The following is a 21,489-nucleotide window of genomic DNA, read 5'->3' on the forward strand; positions in this document are numbered from 1 at the left end:
TCAGTTCTGTAGTGGCAGTATGTGGTGATTAAGCAATTAATTTAAAGATTGATCAGTACATTTAAAGAACATTTGCTTTTAGTAATTAGTACCACACAATCTTCATTTTATATTGCAACCAGTGGCTAGTAACTGCCAAAATTACGCTATTATATAGAGTTTTATCCCGAAGCCTCAAACACCGGAGATCAGGTTGAATTGTCTGAACTGTCAAAACTGATCAACAAGTGGAAAGTAAGTGGCATGTAGCATTGACTGGGGGGGAACAAGGATGTACACAAAAATAAACAGGGAAAGATAAGCAATTTAGATGATACTACATACATAATGGCAGCAGAGGATCTAGCTTAGACTGAACTGTACAGTATCTAAAACAGCCATGGAGCCACGATTAGATGTAATTGCTGAGAAGATAATTAAGTCCCATTTGTGACTAGGAATGCTGTTAGAAGGACTTTGTAAGGTAAAAGCAGCAGGAAATGGAATAACAGTCAGCCTGATAAACTATGGCGGGGATATTGTGCTTGAAAAAATTGAAATCTTTCTTTAGTGTATGGAGTGTTTTCCTTTAGCTTTAACAGTTCTCTTTAACAAAATTTTTAAACAGAAAATTTAAACAGACTAGTCCAAAAGAATTTTTTTAAATCACCCGTGACATGTAGCACAATTTTACTTCTTGAGCTAGATTATACTCTCAGAAGCATACATTATTTGCAAAGGAAATGAAAGGTAGTATTTGGCTAATTCACAAGTTTTGCTAATTAACTTTTAACCCAATTACTATGCACCACATATTGCAATTTATGAATTGTAGCCAGTGACTTTTAAAGTTGCATCCACTTGGAACGAATTCAGAGAATAACACCATTTTAGAGATATGCGTTCCCGAAGTTTGCAAAGAAATGCATTGGTGTTCCAGTAACTTATCAGCTTTTAGTGCACATAAAGGCATTTTGTTAAAAAGGTTAAAAAGGTAAGTGGACCAGCAGTGCAGCTTTACAGTAAGTTTGACTGCACTTATCTGAAAATTGTTGCTAGTTTCAAAATTTTTTCCAAGTGGATGTGCCTTGTGAAATCACTGGTTTCAATTCATGAACTGCAGTATGTACACTAAAGTAATTAGTCAAAAAGCTAATTAGTGAGTTTTTGTTCATTGTCAATTATGCATATTGATTTCCAGTATAAGTAATGTATGTCTCTTCTGAGTATTCCAGCTCAATAAATATATTTGTGCTTCATGCCACAGGCGATTTAAAATATGTTTTGCTAACGCTGAACTAAAACACCCGGTATAATGTCTCATTTCTTCAAATGTAACCGAGGCTTAGAAGAATGCGAAAAGGGTATGAATCCATAAGAAAGAAGACATTGAAAGATTGAATATAGGGCCATAGTTTGCTTTTAGTACTGTACGAGGTATCTATTAGAGTGATTCCAAATAGAATCAGATTAACACTTCAATCAGCCCAAAGAACAAGCTGGCTTTGGAAATTCAACTACGGATCAAATGCATCTCATGAGCCAAGTATAATTAAATAGTCTCTGGAACATAACCAACAACCCTAGATAGCCTTCATACATTGCAAAATCATTGAGGCATTGCATAGTAAACATATAGAGCAGGCATACTTCAATATTTTAATATCTACCGAGGTTTCATAGCAACTGTAATCCTTCTCAAGTTAAAAAGGGTGTGAAGCAGGAACACTACTCAATTTCTCATTGCTATTTACTGCATACTTGCAAGCACTCAAGGTGGCAGGTTGGAAAGGATTAGGTATAAAGAACATGGGGTAAATCTCTACAACCTGCTGTTTGCAATTGATATTGTCCTGTTCAGTAGTAAAGTTTATGACGTGCAACAAAGGGTTGTGGATTTGAACTAGCAATGTATACGAGTAAGTTTCAGTATTAATATGCAAAAGACTAAGGTAGTGTTAAGTAGCCTGACAAGGCAACAATAGTTTGATTGTTAGTCATCCTCGTGAAACTGTGACAGGGGACTCTGCATGAAATTTACCAGTCAATAAAAATGAGTTGGAGCACATACGGCAAACACTGAAGGTAGCTTGACGATATCTTTAACAAGAAAATGATGTAATCAGTGGATTCTACCTGTGCTAACATATGGGGCTGAAATTCAGAAGATAACAAACTTGAACCCACCAAGGTGACATTGTGCTGCTAAGCCTGAGGGTGCGGGATCAAATCCTGACTGTTGCAGCCGTTATTCAATGTGAGCGAAATGCAAAAATGCTCATGTAGTGTGCATTTGGTACATGTTAAAGAACCCCAGGTGGTCAAAATTAATCCCAAGTCCCCCACTACGTCATGCCTCATAATCATATTGTGGTTTTGCCACATAAAACCCCTGAATTTAAAGAAACTTGAGTGGAAGCTAAGGACCATTCAGTGACCAATGGAACAGAAAATAATAGGTGTAAAATTAGCAGAAAATAATAGGTGTAAAATTAGAGACAAAGGCAGCAGTATGGATGAGAGAGTAAACATGGGTAACTGATATTGTACTGGTTCATATTAAAAGGAAGGGCAGGTCATGTAATGCATATAGAACAGGTAACTTTTGCTCTATTAAAAGTGAGAGAATGGGTGCCAAGAAAAAGGAAGTGCAGTTGAGGAGGGCGTAGGATTAGGTAATGTGAATGTGATAAGATTAGGAAAATTGCAACCATATATAGGATAGAGGTGGCTGATTCAAGACAGTGCTAATTGGAGACAGCTGGGAGAGGCCTTCAGCCTGCAGTGGACATGAAGCAGGCTGATGATGGTTATTTTAATGCGTCTATTGCGATCTTCTGCATTTTGTCAGAAAAGACAAACCCACAAGGTGCGTAAATGTTTCTGAATTCTCTAGTGTGATGTCATGGAACATCTTTACTAGAGAGCTCTGAAGGGTGGACATAAGTTTGTTTTCCTCTCCAGAGCTTTTGAGCAGTAGGGATGCAGTGAGAGGGTAGCTAGACGTCTTGCACTCAGCTGCAGTTGTGTGTAGTAGCTTCATCTCTTTTAAGAAAAGCTTTATTTAGTGTCCAACAAGATCTATTTGGCATCCTATAGGCCAACCTTATCCCTTTGTTATATTTTTTCAAGCCTAAAGAGTTTGTTATACCAAAATGTGTTTGAATTTATAATTTTTTTTATAACAAATGTGTACTGCATCATCACAAATTTGAGAAAATTTTGCAATTGGACTGTTGGCGAAATTTCAAAAAGTTACATTACAGCTTCCCAACCCTGCCTAATTTCACCATAACAATGTAGCCTGTTTTTGAGGCAGAACTTGGGTAAATACAGTTTGGTGTCTTCTAGTATCTGGTTTCTCTCTACAGGTACCTAGCTGTACCACACTGAAAGAGGTGAAGGAACTCACCAGCATCCTTGAGGTGGAGGTTTCACTGAATAAATGCAGCAATGACAAGCTTGTGCTCAGCAGTTACATGTGGGGAACACTTGTGCAGCTGTCTCATGCGATAAGCAGCCAGCATTTCACCAAAGCTTTACTTTAGCTTAAGCTGACTTGATGGCAAAGGGCCTATAGGCCTTTCCAACAAGAGCTCCCTAGGCTTCTTCAACGCATAGACTTGGCGCTCTTTGGCCAAAGATGCCCTTGCATCATTAAAACCCATCAATTAATTCTTCAACACAGTGCCCTCTGTACTGTTATGAGCCCATGTGAGAACCTGCTCAAAAGCATTGGGACAGAAGCAGAATGTGTACTTTGTACCCACATGCAACAATCCAGAGAGAGGTGTCATCTTATTCCAATGGAAACGTCTATAGAGATGTTTACTTGTGCAAGCTTTTGCCATGGTATGTTGGTGTGTGGGCACAGTATCTAATTAATTTGTGTATTTGTGACCTGCAGAAAGAGAAGGAGGCATCAGAGGAAGAGCTACAGACTCTGCGGAAAGAGCAAGAAGATCTTCTTGTGATGCTCACGGAGCAGGACACAAAAATCTTCAAGCTCAAATCCAAGTTCAAAGAGCTTGGGGTAGAGGTACACTGGACTCTTCCTACATAGATTGCTATAATGACATGGAACTTGATGCATAAGCCTCACTTCAAGACTTCTGCTTTGCACGTTCTTCTGCATTCTGCCTCTGTTGCAACTAACTGTTTGTTCCTTGTTTTCACCCCTGCCAAATATACTGCTTCCTTTGTCTTGTGTCATGTGTTGGTGGCATGGTGCTGGTGCTGTGGCAGAACCTTGGTTATGTGCCCCACATTTATGCAACAACTCACACAGCAATATTGTGCCTGGTGCAACAACACACAGGAACCACCAAGTACTTGACAGTTAAGGGTGGGTGTAGGCTACAATGCGCGAAAAATGGCAAAAAGCATTTCCTGGCTCAGTGTGGCTGCAATAGTGTCATTTTTTTTCTTACCTTCCATCAAATTGTGTTGCATATTTAGAGAGACAGAATGGGGAGTGAGAGGTTTGTGTATGTTTCTGGCTTTACAGGTACTAATTGCGCGACTGAAGAATGCACTGTCAATGTTCAATGTGCTCTTTATCAATGTCAATGTGCCAGCAGTAAAGCTTCTGTTGTGCAAAGTAATAAGAAAAGGGACTAAAATGGGTGCTCGTGAAATGTTGAGATTTTTTTCTTTGTTTAAAAATTAAGTAGAGCAACTGATAGGACATAATAGGTTATTTTGGACCCTCCCCCACTTTATTTTAGTAAAATTTCATAGCCATTATGTCATAGGTGTATAATTGCATTTTTAATAATCTTTTTGCGTATTCGTTTTGAAGTTGTACACAGTATTTACTAAATTTAGTAGTAACTGGGCTCTACGCCACGACTTCCAAGACTTTTTGTTAAAGAATTAGCCTTTTTTTGCTTGTTTTCCTTGGCATGCAATCTTTTGTTTCGAAACATGCTTTGCTACAGAATCTTCGCTTAAGCGCCATTTTTAAGCCAAGGATAGGCATACTGTCACTTCTAAGCATTGCCTTTATTGGGTATGCGAGCTTGCCTTCTAGCAGCACCTCAAGTGGCATGGAATGCTTAGATGCTTGTGCATTTTACTTCTTGGTTGCTGCATTCATTCTGTTTGTCAAATCGGGACACCATTGCAGATTTCTGAACAGCACACTACATTTACTGTCTCATTTTTCAATGACCCTTTGTTTCCTGCTTTTTGAAACTTTCAGGCAGAACCAGATGCGGTGAGTGTTGTGCCTGTTTAACAAGATGGTAACAGTGGTGAAGGGAAGGCATGATGAAGGGAGGCATGTGGTGCAGTGATCTTTTATTTTCTCTTGGACAAGAGGGTGGCAGCAAAAGAATGTCTTAAAAGCTACCATGCTTCTGCAAAAGTGTGGTGGTGCAATACTTTTTATGTTTAGCAGACTTTGTACTACTACAGTTCTCTTACCAAAGCACCATAATTGTAGTACAAACATATTTGTGAAGGATTTGTATAAGATGGTGTAGCAACAAAGCCGCCTTTTTTCTGTTTTCAGTTCGTTGTGCCCCTTTTTTTTTGTGGGAAAGCTGCAACATAAAGCCTTGTCATAACCATGGCTTGATGAGTGCTGCTACCCGTCGTGTGTATTTGTTAAGCCATAGTCTCTCACCTGAGACTTCACTCATGAATTCCTATGGAATGGCTGTGCTATAGTCCAGTTTGCAGTAAGGTGAAGTGAAAGACCTTAATGAATCTATGTGTGCTTTCACTGGTTCGTAGTACCTGCTCCCTGTGTTTGCTGTCGCTTAAAAGGAACATTTTGCTAAACTTAGTAAGGCATGTTGCAAAAAATCCATCTGGTACAATTTCTAACTGGAGCTGGCAACTCTTTCCTTACCAAGCATAAAAAATCAACCAATTCAATCAACAGCCTTACACGCTGTGTTACATTGGTATCAGTGGCGTTCAACAAGTGTAGCCATGTAATATGTAGCTTGAATTGTATATTGTCACTATGGGTTGCATTGTTTTGTTGCTGATTGAGAAACCTTAAGAACTAAAGCTTCAGCTAGGAGCAATACAATTTAAGCTTGTTATAACAAAGTTAAAGGAGCAGTAAAATTTGTTACAAACACTTTTATTTGTAACCATTAACCACTGCAACAGCAAATACTAAACCACAGTCGCACTATTTAAATATGGTATGCAAGTTGCCATTACCAATGCCTGTTCATTGCTTATTGACTGTGTGTGCAATTAACTGTTTCTCTGTGCTCGGAGCAAAAGGCAAAAGCAAAAGAAAATTCCTGTTGCAACATAAGAGCAAAAATAATCACTAGCTGTGTTTTTTATTGTGTAGAAGCTTGTTACAAAATATCCATGGTGGTTTCTTAGTTACCTATTAGGCAGACAAGATCAAACATCCTCTGTTTCCATTTTCATGTGAACCAAGCTAGTGCAGGAGTTGTCTAATGGCTTATGCCTCCAGTCACATTGGCATGATAGACACGCATGCACTTAGCATTTTGTAGCCTTTGGCACTTTCGTCATCACACACTTCAAGTGTTCTAGTGAAAATATTGTTTTTCATCCTGTATTTCCGTCGCCATGTCTCCTACATTCCCTCATCATGTGGTAGTAGCACCATAAGACATTGTGAAAGGTCCACCATCAGGCAGGACAAGATGCACAGCGACGGTCACTGTGTGGCAACCAATGCAAGTAGCACATTATGTGCAATAACTAGTGCTTTGCATAGAACAGAAATGCTGATTTTGTGCCAGGTGCACTGGAGTGTGCTATGACAGATTGATGGATCTGTGGCACTTTGCCTGATGTTGCAGAACTTTAAAGAGCCCCCACGAGATAAACAATGTGCATAGATCCCACATTAACAATTGTTTCTGCAAAGCTTTACACTGATGTATGGCTTGATGAAAGCAGCTGAAAATTCTAATGAAAGCCTGTGTGCTGCTTCTCGGAGGAGCCACTCTTCCCGCCAGCAGAGATGCCACAGCTATCGTCTGCATGTCACATATACAACCAGTAGCTTACAAATAGCCAGCATGAATGTGAAAAATCTGAGATTCTCACGATAGTAGAGCACGGGAAACCACCACTGGAAATGCGCTGCCCAGCAAGAAAAGAAGGGAGAGAGAAAAAAAGAAAAGAAAGTAAAGGTCGTGAAGTAAATGTCCTGCGAGTCCTTAGCTCCTGCATAGAAGGCAGGGGAGTAATGCCATCCACGGCCATTGGTTGTAGGAGAGAGCCTCTGCTGCGAGAAAGGTAGCTTGTCTCCTCATGATAAGTCCTCATAACATTTACTTTGACTTTGATATTACTAAACCGTGCTTAGAAATTATTTCACTAGAGCATTCTCAGGTTGGAACTCTTTGTACAACTAAAATTTCCATTGGGACTAAGCAATGTGCCCTTTAAAATACATTGCCCATGAAGGTGCTAACATGATATTGATGTGAATGCTGTTTTTTTTTTGTTTTTTTTTTCACTGCATCAGAATTGCTTACGTGCATGAACAATTTTGTTTGTTAGACATACCAGATGCATCATCCAGCAGTTCTCCAGTCATGCGAAAGTATGTGCATGTTTTCTATGTGATGGCTATTGCATCAAGCATTACAAATGTAGAACAAATGGAACAGAAGGCCCTGGTACAAGGAGGTTGAAAGTGCAGTTCATTCTCGCAGTACTACTATACTACTACACATCATGTGGAGTAGTATAGTAGTACTGTCATAGTAATTGGTGCCATGTGACATTCCATAATTGTCATAGTGGCTAGCTTCTTTGCCCACCAAAAGTCAGCTTTTCTAATATTTTTCTTTTTATGCTTGACTTGCCTAAACTAGTTACAGCATGGGCATGGTGCAAGACTTGAAGCCTTAAATGATTCTTTTTATTGGTGCCTTATTCAGCTTTTGTTCCATACTTTGCAAGTATGTGATGGATTATTTCTGCAGTGCCTCTTTAAAAGATGAACACTTAAAAAGACTCACCAAAGGCCAAAAATTTCTTTTTGAATAAAAGAAAAAGGAAACATTTCTTTTTTATATAACCACAGAGAAGCAACACTTCATTCCCGTGGTAAGGAAAGAGTTAACACATGCATTTGGTGTAGACGAAACAGTTCTTGCATCATGCTGTGTTAAGAATGTAGTGGAGTAAAAGTGTAGCTAATGAATATAAAATGCCTTAAAAATGTTTACTTGCAGTTGTGTGCTGCTTAGAAAAATGTCTTCATTACAGTCCCCTTTCTCAAACCATGCTTGGCATCTCTACCACACTTGACAATTGTCTTATGCTTGGCATGCTAACAAAGGCAAGCACATTATTCCTTAAAGGAGCCCTTAACCACCACTTGAGTTTGGTGAGCAAAACATTTCGCAAGTACAGAGCACAGAGCAGTGAACACCTTGGCCAAGTTCTGTAGTTGTATGCAGTGTGGACTTCGTAAGTGAAACATAAAAGACAGCTTCTGCCCCTCTAATCAAACGGAGGGCTCTTGCTTACCGCTTACAGAGCTACTGGCTGCCAGCCAGCTGACATGGGGCAACAGCAGCCCATAGACAGCAGTCACTGACTGACCCATCATTTTGACCATGAATTACCTGTGCACACAATCTTGCACATGTGTGTGCCCTTTCATATATATTGAGAGCCACTGAGAAACGGTGAAAATGGTAGTTAATGCATCCCATCCATCAAATCACTGTTCCTTTGTTGCCCTCAGGCAGCTTTGTAATATAGCCATCTCAAAATACACTTGGGGATTTTCAGTGATGGGCGAGTCCCAGGCGTGACCTCTGATTGAATCGGTATTGGTAGCAGCCATAATTTGGCATAGACAATTTGTTACAATTGGTGTTACTTGCTATGTTACAATTGTTACACTATGTTACAATTGGTGTCGCTTGCAGTGGCATGATGAAAAAAAATGAAAATTTCAAAAGTATGCACTACATGTGGAGCATTGCTACCAGTGACACCCCACTGAGGAACATGGACGAGTTGAGGGTGAATTGAGGAAGTAAACATTCCATTCTTAATATCTATGTTCACATCATGTTCTTTTCAAACACATAAGCGAGAAAACAACACGACACCGGAGCGCAATAACTCTTGCCAATTTTAATTATGTCTAACCAACTAGCCCACTGCAGAATTTTACGTATTCCTTGAAAGGCATTGCACTCCTTTCACTGTGCTCAATATTGGAAAAAAGGTGCTCCAGGGCCTCTTAAAAGCAAAAGGATGTTTTTATTTAGGGCTCACTGCTTTGCATGTTTTTGCACACTGTGCGCAGGGACCTACCTGCTTGGCCTCTTTAGTTCGCATCATCTGTTTGCCTGAATAACCCAAAATTTGTAGATTTGTGGATTTGCTGTTGATAGTGATCATGCTCCTTTCTAAACACTTAATATTGTCTTTTTTTATGAACACATTAAAACAATAATAATGTAGAAGAAAACACATAGTGCGACAAAGCAGTTTATTTACTAGCATAGCTAGCATGAATGTCGTATCAACATAAACCCGCTGCAGTAGCCTAGTGGCTATGGTGCTGAGCTTGAGCTCTCTGGTTCGATCATGGTCACGACAGCCACATTCCGATGGGGGTGGAATGCAAAAAATGCTTGTGTACTGTGCATTGTGTGGACATTAAATAACCCCATGTGGCCAGAATTAATCCAGAGCCCCCCTACTATGGTTGGCCTCATAATCAGGTCATAGTTTTGGCACATAAAACCCCCAAACTTAATAATGAGCCTACTTTCTTAGATACATTGCCATACCTGAAAAATTGACATGAAAGGTGATGGCGATAAAAACTGTAGAATATGCTCTGGTTTTTGTTTAAGGTTGGGTTAAGTTTAATGCACCTAAGTTTAGATAATGATCTGGAAATTGAGGTAAGTAAAAAGGTTTTGCTTTTTGTGCCTGAATGCACAAAAGCAATCCTCAGAGCACTCTTGCACTTGTCCAATTTTGCGTGCAACCTTTGCAGGTTCCCGATCTTGGTGAAAGTGACGACGATTTGGGCAGCGACCTTGGCGAGACAGAGGACCTTGTTGTGGTTGGCGAGCCAAATGAGGAAGTGTGACTACTGCACCAGTAATGGCACTGAGAGTTGCATAGACTGTAAACAAAACAGCTGTTGCTTGTACAAAATTGCTTTATTTACATGTTTTTTTTTCTTCAGTGGAAAAGGGTGGAAGGTTGGGCTACTGCGAGGAAATAGTTACACATTATAATTAGCTTTTTCCACATTGCGCAAGACTGACCTACTGCTGCATCAAATGCTTGTGGTGATGGCCCTGAGCTACGAGCAACAAGGTCTTCTTGGTGAATAAAGAAATGGTTGTACATGTTGCATTGGTCTCAAACTGTTCGTACAAGAAACACAAATTTTGCAAGTGTACAGTATTATTGTTTGGCTGGTGACAACAAACTACAGCAGTGTTTGAGCAGACTTCTACATTTGAAGGTAGCTTCAAGAATATAAAAAACTCGAGCATACTTTAACAATGCTGGAGTATTATTGTAGCACAGAACATATCTGAGCACTAGTTTGAACTCTTTGAATTGCAGAAATCAAGTATAATCTTGGTGTCTTGAGGTGCTCGCTATGATTGAAGCAGCATTGCCAAGTGTGCTGGAGCATTTGCTTCAACTATGTTCTGTCAGCTTTCTTTTGCAGCCATGCAAGTGCTACGCTTCTAAAACTTCAGGAACAGCTAAGAAACAATTGTTCGGTTCATTACAGCAAATACTCCTAAAATCACAGCAACGTGGGCATTCTTGGAGCAAAAGTAGCTGATAAGACAAGCGACTAAAGAGGAAGTGTACAAAGAAAATAGCTGCATCCAGTAAATTATTGAGATTACAGTAGACCCTTTCGTACTCAATTTGCTGTCTGTTTCTCTCTCTCTCTCCCTGATTCCCACCCACGCGGTCACTTAGCGGCTGTGGTGTTTGGCTGCTAAACACGAGGTCGCAGGACCGAATGCCGGCCATGGTGGCCGCATTTCGATGGGGGCAAAATGCAAAAACACCCGCATACTTAGATTTAGGTGCATGTTAAAGAACCCCAGGTGGTCCAAATTATTCCGAAACCCCTCACTATGGCGTGCCTCATAATCAAATTGTGGTGTTGGCATGTACAACCCCATAATTTTTTTTTGATAATTACCAGTTGTCTATTTGCACTTTGTTGCCCTGTACTTGGATGCACTCGATTTTCCTGTTAACTGAACATGAAGTTAACAAATGCATTTTAAGAAACCTAAAAGGCCTCCAAACTGTCCAGCTTATCAGGAAATAAACCTAAATATTGTTCCTGCCCTAGAGAAACTTGCTTGGTCACTACACTTGTGCTGCTCCAAACCATTGGGACAATCTAAGCTCGTCCTTGCACATAAACTAATACAGCTAGATACTACTAAAGGCTGCCCCACATACAGCATACTTACCGGCCTTTTCTGGCGCAGACCAGTTCTGATTGGTCTGTGCTCATCGAGCTGCTTCTGGCGGCGACGGCAAGATCTGGTGTCTCTTGGGCGCATCTCCCTCCACGTTGACGCCAGGTGATGAAACAGCAGAAAACGCTGAATGTGGGGCGGCCTTAAGAACTGCATGTCTATGAGTAGCCCCTGTATTCGTTAAGTACACAGTGGTATTTTTAAATAGAGTGATTGTTCACAGCTCAACTATTTGGTACCAATTTTCGGTGCTGAGTGCCTGCAAAAGCATTACTGTGAATGCTGACATTTTTTTTTCTGTTTAATATATTGAAATAAATTGTTTCTGCAATTTATTTTTGGGTTTATTTGTTGTGTTGATGTCATCAGAAAAATCTAAATTGCTTAACAACCAGTAAAAAAGGGGTGTGAAGCAAAACTAGCAATTGTAGTACAGACACAGTTTTCACTTGACAAACAAGGAAGCAAAATACAAAACTACATGTACGAGGGGGTGCTGATAAGTACTGAGCCTTATACAGAGAAAACATTTAGCTAGAAAACTAACTGCTACACTATTTACACATTCCCCAAGGAAGTCTATGCACTAGCGACATGTTCTGCAGCTTATTACAGCAAATAAAATTGTCTGCTGGTGTAGCTCATACTCATTTGCAGCACTAGTTGCCTCCAGAACACTCCCCAATCACTGTCCCTTTAGGTATTTTTTTAGACTAGGAAAAAGATGACTGTTGGACGACAAGGGTGGATGGGCCATCACTTGAAATATTGAGGTGGTAAGTTTTGCACAATTGGTTTCCAGCAGAATGTTCCGACATGGACAAAAAGAGATGACACACGCTGGACTAGCAATCAGTACACCACCAATACTACTAGCAGAAAAAGAAAAGGGCTACTTGTGCAAAGACGATATTTCAACCTAAGGAGTCTGATAATCGGCATGACAGAAAAAAAAAAAAAAAAGCATTGGCTGTCTTGTGCCATGAAAAGTGTAGGAAATCGATAACAAACATTCAGTTGCTAGTCCAGCGAGTATAGTTTTCTCTTTCTGCCTGTGTTAGAATGTTCTGCTGGAAACCAATTGTGCTGTGTGCAACCAACGAGCTCAGGCAAACACTATTCTATCAGTTTTGCTATTGTTTCGTCTGCAGTGTGTGATGAGGCAATGTTATGTAACAGGACAACACTTTTGGAGAGCTTTCCTGAATGTTTTTATAGATGTTGAACCTTGCGAAATACTGGCACGTACCCACTCTGGGGGGTTGTCCAAGAATCGGTTAGGTCAAAAGTACGACATATGAAGCCAAAATTTTATAATAGGCAAGTTAGAATTAAAAGACAGAGACGGAGAGCCTGCATAATTTTATGAAAACAAAAAATACCATAATCATAAAAATGAATTCAATTTGGGTGAAAGAAAAGGAGGCTTGCATTATTGTATTATAAGTTTAAATTTCATTGATCCTAAAACAAAATCTTGGATGGCAGTGCTAACGTTCCCGTTGCTGTGCTCTGGTGTAGAGGCACCCAAAGACAGTAAACTTTGAAGAGTTAAATATAATCCAAGAAGGCTGAGTGGTATTTTTTTCTAAGGTGAGCTTTCCTAACTAAAAAATTGTAGACAAAAAATTAAAGTTTTTATGGTCTCGTCTTCCCTACAGATATTACAAATCAGTGAGTGTGCCAGGTCAGTCGTGTGTAAATAAAAATTTAAAGAAGGTATGTGACAGCGAAGCCTACTTGGAGCTACTTGAATTTTTCTTGTTTGATGTAGAACACATTTCCAAGGGTAAAATAAGTGTTTAAATCCAAGGAATTTGTTATATATAGTACAAAGGATTCTCAAAGCATCACTTGCCTCCGAAATCTTGCAGGTTCAATGTATTTTTTATGTTTTGCCTCAACTTCGTCCATAAAGCACAGTAACATTTTGCATCGATGGTTACACCTGGGTGGTGGTAATTAACTAGCAGAACCACTCCTTATCCCAAAAAACTGTTTCCATTTGCTTCTGCACTGACCTTGCCACACGAAACTTCCTTGGCAGCCAGGGGAACCACTGTGCCTATATTCCTTAGACTGTGCCTTTTTCTCAGGATCATAACAGCAGATCCATGTCTTGTCACCAGTTGCCAGTTCCAAAACACCACCAATATCTTAACATGTTTCCTCTTATGCTGAGATTGTCAAAAGTTTAGGATCCACTTTGGTGCAACATTTTTCATTTCCAAGTCGTCGTGGACAATGACACCAACTCTCCCACACGATACTCCCAGATATGTAGCAATACTTTTAGCTGATATATCGTGGTCCTCTATGATCATGTCATTAGTGGCTTTCTGAAACGCCTTCCACTGGGTTTCTCATTTCCGACACCAAAATGGCCAATTCTAAAATTGGCAACCCAACGTTTAACGAGAGCGTATGAAGGGCCTCTGCCAACCAAAGTTTGTGAGACTTCATTATGCATCTGCTTTTCACCTATGCCTTGGAGAAACAGGAACTTGATTATGGTCCCATGGTTTTTCCACACATAACGTTTTCTGGAAAAGCCGACTCTTGCACCATTGAATATAGACAAATTGGCCAATACATTTTTTTTTCTGGTTAAGGCTGAATATACTGATCATCCCCCTCATACCAAACTGCACTTATTGATATCACACTTCGGGAAAAATAACAAGCAACATTCCAACATACATACTCCCCGAGAACAGAGACTCCCCTTCCACATACAATGAAATCACGACGTATTACCTTCTTAATCGCAGGGTTTACGGTTTGCCGCATCCTAAACTAAACAGGGCTCAGGCACTTGCATTACGCTTACTACAGACTGGTACTTATCCTTGCCCACGGAGACTGAACATGTTTTATCTGGAGACGTATACAGAGCCTTATTGCCAAGATTGTGGTGCTTTAGCCACGCTCGAACACATGCTCTGGTCTTGCGAAAGAATTGAAGACTCGGCGATCAAGGATGCGTCCAGGTGGGAGGCTGCACTTCGCAGCCCGGACCTGGATGAACAATTCTGGGCTGTCCAGCAGGCTCATGACGTGGCCGTGAGGCCAGGCCTTCCGGTCCTGACGTGGGAGCGGCCCGCTTAGTGGTTAATTATCACTACTTGCAGGACCAAATAAAGTTTCCATCTATCCATCCAACATACATTTGCATTGATTCACAAAATTGAACAGCATAAAGATGCAATTAAAGATAAGCAGTATTATAACTGCTTTGGGCCTATTTCCTTTACTACTGTACTGTTATTGATCTATTCCCCAACATTAAGCAGCCCTTTCATTATTTTTTTTCCAACGTTGGTGAACATGAAATACAAACAGGGCTGTGCATGTGTGTTTCACGTTAGGAACAAGTAAAAATACTATGGGTCTGTTCGATTCGCCTGCACCACTGTGAACCAGTTCACGGTGGTTCACGAGAAGTTTAGAAACTGTGCAGCTCAATTCCGGAGGTGCAGGCCCAGCGAAACACTCGAAACGAATGCAAAGGTGCAGACAGGGTGTAGACGTTAAGCAATGTCAGACTAATGTGCATGGAGTGCGTAAGTTTGAGAGGTCCTGAACTGCAGGTATGATCGGTTTCTGGGGCGTAAATACACACTACAGTTGCGTAGACACATCACACATGTGTAAGCGGGCTTTTTACGGTGCTCGCGCCGGTGTGCTGCGTCGTCTGCTGCGTCGCTGCTTCGCACCTGTATGCCTGCACCAAGTCGGCACCGACAGTGGAGCAGGTGCAGCAAAATCATGAACCAGCCCTGCACCTTTTCTGCACCTTTTGAAACGAACGTCGTGGTTCTGCAGGCGTGATTGCTGCACCGCTGAAACGAATGGCAGGGTGCAGCACCTCGTGAACTGGTTCAAGTGGTGCAGGTGAATCGAACGTACCTTATATGTGTGAGAAATAGAGAAGGGCGTATAGTTTCTGGAGAATTAATGGTTCGTGGTTTACGAACAACTAAATCTTATGCACGCTACTCTTGCCTTGCTGGAAACTTAAAAGCCCATCGGTCTTATATATATGGTAAGAGTTCTATTTTGATCTTTTAAATTAAGCGAACCGATAATTATAGCACCTAGTTCCCTGGCAGCTAGCTGCGGTCATTCGAGCCCCTTGCTGTGCCCTTAAAAAATAAATGCAACACAAATGTAGCTTTCGATGGTCCACTGGCACCAGTAAGGCTATTTTTAACGCTCTTTTTTTCTTGAAATGGTATGATTGATGCCCCTGGCGGCATCTAAATTCTAAACCACGCGAAAAAAAAAAAAGAAAACGCAAAAGCTACAAACGATAAATTTCCAGAAGCATTTTATGCTCCATAATAATTTCGAATAATCCACCCATTTTCTTGGCCAATCCCCCATCGTGGGTAGGAGCCACACGCATCACAGGCTACAACAACAACAACAGCTTATTTTTGTGTTCCTAGTTTCTCACAAATATCGTCTACTTTCATAGACTATCGGGTATCGTAAGCAAAAAAGGTGCGAATGACTCACGAACACATGCGGGAAAAGTGGCGCTTGTTATTCTACGTTGCTAACAATATAAAACATATATTACCATGTACAATGAAATGTTTCGTTCTGCATGATGCAGAAAACTTTTGTATCTCTGTTTAACGCAGCTCACTGTAGTAGCACTCAACGTGTAGCTGTAGCACTGGCATGGCCGGTCATCCTAGCAGTAAGACTCTTGCTATGCTCTTGCACACATTACCGTGCCGATTACTGTACGTCATTCAACGCGCCAAATACCTGCAGCCTCCTTGAAACGCGTTGCATTTGCGCGTTGCCTGCTGGTGAATACTAGCATTTGCGCAGAACACCTACAACGTTATTTCTGTGCACAGTGCTTACACAGCGTTCGTGTGAAAACGCCCAACCAGAACCCCAGGTGCCCCCACTACGGCGTGCCTCATAATCAGAAAGTGGGTTTGGCACGTAAAACCCCATAATTTATTTATTTTTCATCAACACAACGAATTCATCACAAGGAGCAAAAGTGAAACCAAAGCTTAACGATAGAAATAATATAAAACTCTATGGCGTCTGTCAACAAACGCAGGCAAATATTTCAGATAGAAATATCTCATTTTGCCATTATCATTTAGTACTTGATAAAAATAATATTGTAAAAAGTATTACACAGCTTGCATTTAAAAAACAATTTTGAAGAGATATTTTCTTCTACACATGTAGAAAGTAACTGTATCGGCTTTAAAAATTTTCTTGGACGTCTCTACATTGTTATTTAGTTTTAAAATGTAATACATATGTTGGCAGTTATGGACATTTCACCTGGGAACACTGACACATGTTGACCCACAGTTAGCAGATTTTTGTGATTTTTCATAGTTGCCTAAATTTAACGCCGTTTTTTCCCTAGAAAAACGACATGTTGGCAGATTTTTGTGTACTACAGTGTTGCCAGACTTTCGTTAATGCTCATATTTCCTTGAATACTTTTCAAATTCCCTAGGTCCTTGCAAAAGAAATGCATTGCTGCAAAATTATGTGACACAGGCATTAAATGCACATTCCGTTTGGTGACAAAAACATTTGATGTCGACTGTGGCGTTGTGGCTGTCATGGGGTTGTGGCGTTGCGGTGCCCAGCGATATTTACGTTGGCGTTCGCGCCAATGTAGATCGTTTTGCAGCATGTACCACTTGGAACATATTTATCCTGCATGGATTTCATAGTTAATGCGTACACGCACATGCATACACAGGGATAATGTAGATAATACAGGGATAATGCAATAACTTTGAATTTGAACACTCAGTGCATTAGCGCAGGACGACACAAAAAGGACAAACAACACAGTGCGCTGCGTTTTTCGATCATTTTACCGTCTTCCTGTGCTACCTTAGCGCTGCCTTGATTACCAGCTAGGCCAGCAAAGTGTTAGTTTGCAAGCTTCGCTTCGAGCGTGTGCTAGGGCAATACAGAATTACAATGTTTCATCTCCAAATTTTACGGTGTGTAGACTACCATTAGCGAGTCATGTGTTGTCATTCTACTGGAAATACACCACAAGATGATCATTCATTCGCGAAAACAAACCACACACAGTCACAGACTTCAGCCTGCGTTTCGCATACACTCATTAAAAAGCTTACACCCTCTGGAGCTCATCTTGTGCTACAACGGAAATCGTCATCCGCCTTATTTGAGTTTCCTTTCTTCGAAACTCTCCACTCGCTGCTTTCTTGTGGAGAACACTACATCACGGTGGTAACGCGCATGCCATTCGTGACCTGGAACTACCGGGCTCGCAGCTTTAAATAAAGTAAATACGGGCAAGATAGATGGCGATTATCGTTGTGGGGCAATTAAGATAAGTCCCAAAGGGTGCAAACTTGTTTAAGAGTGTAGGCTGGCGTACGCAAAAGCTGTGGTGCGGATGCCACACTAAATCTGAACCCAGACAACACTACACAGCAAGTATTCACGTCAAAAATGAATATATGAGAAAATCATCACTGTGTTCCTGACCTTCGCAGATGAGAAAGGCCCTTGGACCCGAGACACACATGAACTGCGCCAGAACAGTCTTCGTAATGTTGGATGACTGTGATAAAGACGTGGTACCTAGTGACCATTTCGTCCTTGCCAACGAGAAAATATCCCCAGTAGCGGTTTCATAGGAAAACCCCCTTCCTTTGCTGTTGCGACCCAAAGATCCCCTTCTTTCCCTGTTGTTGGACGCGGATTCCCCTAGGCCGAAAACGCGCGCACGCCAAGCTGGTTTTTTATTCATGTGCACACTGTCTTGCCGACGAAAACAAATGTCGCATGTAAAAAGTAAATCAGTTCACTCATGCGCAGCGTCCTCAGGAGATTGACGCCCCTGGTACCTCAGGGGGCCGTGTCTATACGAGGGAGAACCGATCCCACGCGGGAAAAAAAGAAAATGCGGTTTTGCGTACGCAGCTGAGTAATCAGTGAAGTTGCTTCATAGTACAGGTTTAGACGCACCTTCGCTAAGTTTAAAGCTCATAAAACGCATTCGTTTACCCAGCATTTACTTCCATTTGGTGAGTGCCATGCGCGCGAGTCGATACCACACGGGAACGTTAAAGTTCGTCTTTTTTTAGATTTAGAAGCAGTGTCATACTCTGATTACGGTGCATGTTGCATTGCCAGTGTGGAATCGCTCTCAGTAAACATGCCGACAGAGTCCTCTAAAACGTGCTGCCTCCATGTATGCAGCCTGAGTGAATTAAAAACAAAACTATGGTTGAAAATTTGACATGAATGCAGGAGAGGTCTTCTTACTATTTCATTGCCATATGCTGAAGACCTGAAGACCATCATGTTTCTCTGAATTAACATATATGCAATAGTGTTAAAAGCAAAAGAGTGCTAACTTGGGCCGGTCTGCACATGTTGAAGCAAAATAGAGCATCAGCGCATATGGGACAGAACGAAAGAGTTGATGTGGACGATTCGTGCCTCATGAGAAAGCCCCAAGCAGTGTCTACAGAGCAAGCGTCTGCCAAAAGGGAGTTGTTTTTTCATTGATGTGAAAAGCTTCTATTATTCATTACTGCACAATCTGGCTTGTGTAGAATTGAGCCAGTGCATCGACCGCTATGTGTGCATTTGTTTCCGGTACTTGTACAGCATTAGCATTAGCTATTTCTTAAAAATTTGTAACTGTTATTTGCACTCCACATTCATTGAGTACAATGGTCAGTTTTTTTATTAAAAAAGAAGATGTGTGCATTGACTTGTGTCTTGCTCTATTTCTTAGCAACCTGCTGCTAGCAAGTTATGACAGATGCCTTATGAACAGCCTGCATAAACAGCCACTATGAAGGTCTTCAGATTTGTAGACAATTTTGTAATTATTTCTGAATATAACCATTAAACATAGCACTTCATTTGTTTGCTAGTTCAAAACATGTGCCAAGTGCAGTGGGGTTTTGGACGAAAAGTGGGAGACTATTCACATCACCAAAACCTGATGTGGCGATGTCATGTTGCCAGACACCACAGATGTACAGTCGCGGACAGAATAAAATGGACCACGGGATCTCCGAAAACGTTCAATTCCCGAGCAGCCTGTAGCAGTAACCAGTAAAACTGCCCACGACAACGTTGTTAGCATATTCTAGTCGAGGTCCAAAATGCAAATACCAGATTGCGTTGTGAGGTTGCGGAGATATTCAGCTTTTTCTTAGATTTCATGGTCCATAATATTCTGTCCGCGACTGTGCGTGTACACAAACATCTATGATGATGCTGCTGAAAGTTGGGACGATTCATCACTTGACAAGATAACAAGGGGAGAAAGGGTCTCCTTGCATTTTGAAGGATAAGTGCACAATTAATTGCAAGGACCAATTTAGCAGCTTTCAGCGACCCAAATCATTGCACTATGCAGGCTGGCTGGCACGTCCTTGAGTTGTTTGTAACACCATGTGTCTGCCACCCCGAGTTTCAGTGACATGAACAGTCTCTTGTGTCATGCCCAAAGCCATGCTGCACTTGGTGCACATTTTGAACTGTCCGAATAAAAGTTGGTGTAATTAATTATTTGTGGTGCTCTCAAAGAATGGAGGCTTTCAAATAAACAAAAAAAAGCAGGCACAACAATTTCATTTCATTACGCCCATAAAATGATTAGCCTGTGAGAGCTACAGGTATGTAAAGGTTTCGCAAACTTTATATATAACATTTATTTTAGAAGGTACAGTGGGGGGGGTGATGGTCGAGTTCACTAAAGCATGCAGAAAATGTAAGTATTCAATGTGGCGATGAGTTGTAGGTGAGGTTAGGTTCAGTCTGAGAAAGTCGGACGAAGGTGAAAAGTCCCTGTCATATCTGTGAAAGTTAAAATCCTATAAATAAATTGAAGATATATAAATACTGGAATCCTTATGTACTGCAGGGCATGTCAAAGATAAAGTTGCTGGTGATGTATGTTTACAACATAGCAAGTGAATAATGCATATATGCATGCAATAAGATATACTAAGGATCCAGGACCCAGCTTCTGACTTCCTTCTGTTCTACCTATGTCAGTGCATGGTGCATCATACCCCATCTGCTTCTGTACTACAGGCTGGTGGCAATGAAAGCAATGCTTGAATGAGGATGGCACTGTGCACCAATTGTGTCTGAAATCTTTTCCATAACTGCAGAGTCTTCATGAGGTTTAAGCACAAGAAAAATTTATTTGAGGGAGATCTGGTGCTGACTTGTAGCTAGGGGGCACCTAGCTTATCAAAGTAAATGGAGGTATTTAAGTTGATCGCTTTTAATTGGCAGCAACAAAATAAGCTCTGTTGCCATTTTTTTATCGCAGCTAAGTAGAGTTAAAAATTTGGTATATTTAAAATCTACTAAGATATAGAACTTCATTAAGAAAGAACGTGAACGATCGAGTAAAGAGGCATTTTTAAAGACCGCACAAGTGTAAGTTGTTATACTATATGGTAGCTAGTGACAGTGCAAACGAAGGAAAGGTAGATCTAATCTTTCTCTGATGTAGATAGTCTCTCTGCGGAGACTTCGGATCAGGGCAACCGTTACACGTATCAACTGCCTGTTGTAGCTTTGAAATATGTGCAGGGAAATGTCTTGTCAAAAGTCTTTGAAACGGAGTTCATCCAGAGTCCTCAGAATTAATTGTCAGGATATGCATTATATATTAATTATTATACAATGTTATACAATTATATTATACAATTATACTGTGTTGGGAGACCATAGTCTTACTATGGTCTCTCAACACAACTGCATGGAAGCAGTTGGGGATGCCCTCATGTGACACTGACATAAATTCCAACACTGTTTGAGGCTGTGGTTACAGTATAGTACTTGCAATAAACACTTTGTAGCCGAGTATAGCATCTCTGGTGGCCATTCATCAATGCATTCAAGAAAGATGTGCAATCTCAAAAAACACTGATGTATGGTGTCCCATTCCTTTAATTGCTTCTTTGATCTTATGTGTAGCTAATGAGCATGCACTAAAGGAATATCCTTGAAAGTGATCGATCAAGAACACAGGCCG

At 40.8% G+C, this 21,489-nt stretch overlaps 1 protein-coding gene and 1 long non-coding RNA gene across 4 annotated transcripts in view; one reads left to right on the top strand and one right to left on the bottom strand.

The window, feature by feature from the left end:
* Positions 1-10,330, top strand: part of p115 (General vesicular transport factor p115) — an 81,194-nt gene extending 70,864 nt beyond the window's left edge. Inside the window, exons 18-20 of one of the 2 annotated variants that reach the window (XM_050195182.2) lie at positions 3,887-4,018; positions 5,183-5,197; positions 9,965-10,330. In XM_050195182.2, coding sequence (XP_050051139.1) covers positions 3,887-4,018; positions 5,183-5,197; positions 9,965-10,060 — 243 coding nt within the window. In that variant the 3' untranslated portion in view covers positions 10,061-10,330. The remainder of the gene's footprint in view (positions 1-3,886; positions 4,019-5,182; positions 5,198-9,964) is intronic. The other variant, XM_050195184.2, reaches the window with a different exon arrangement.
* LOC129380820 (uncharacterized) lies at positions 10,115-18,039 on the bottom strand. 2 transcript variants are annotated; one of them, XR_008609022.1, is made up of 2 exons: positions 17,961-18,039; positions 10,115-14,522 (listed from the first exon to the last, which is right to left on the bottom strand). It is a non-coding gene; the product is annotated as an uncharacterized lncRNA (long non-coding RNA). The 2 variants fall into 2 exon arrangements; XR_008609021.1 differs by having other exon boundaries at positions 10,115-17,147; positions 17,961-18,025.
* Positions 18,040-21,489: the final 3,450 nt, after the last annotated feature.

This window comes from Dermacentor andersoni, chromosome 1 (assembly GCF_023375885.2).
Source record: "Dermacentor andersoni chromosome 1, qqDerAnde1_hic_scaffold, whole genome shotgun sequence".
In the NCBI taxonomy this organism is placed as follows: Eukaryota; Metazoa; Arthropoda; class Arachnida; order Ixodida; family Ixodidae; genus Dermacentor; species Dermacentor andersoni.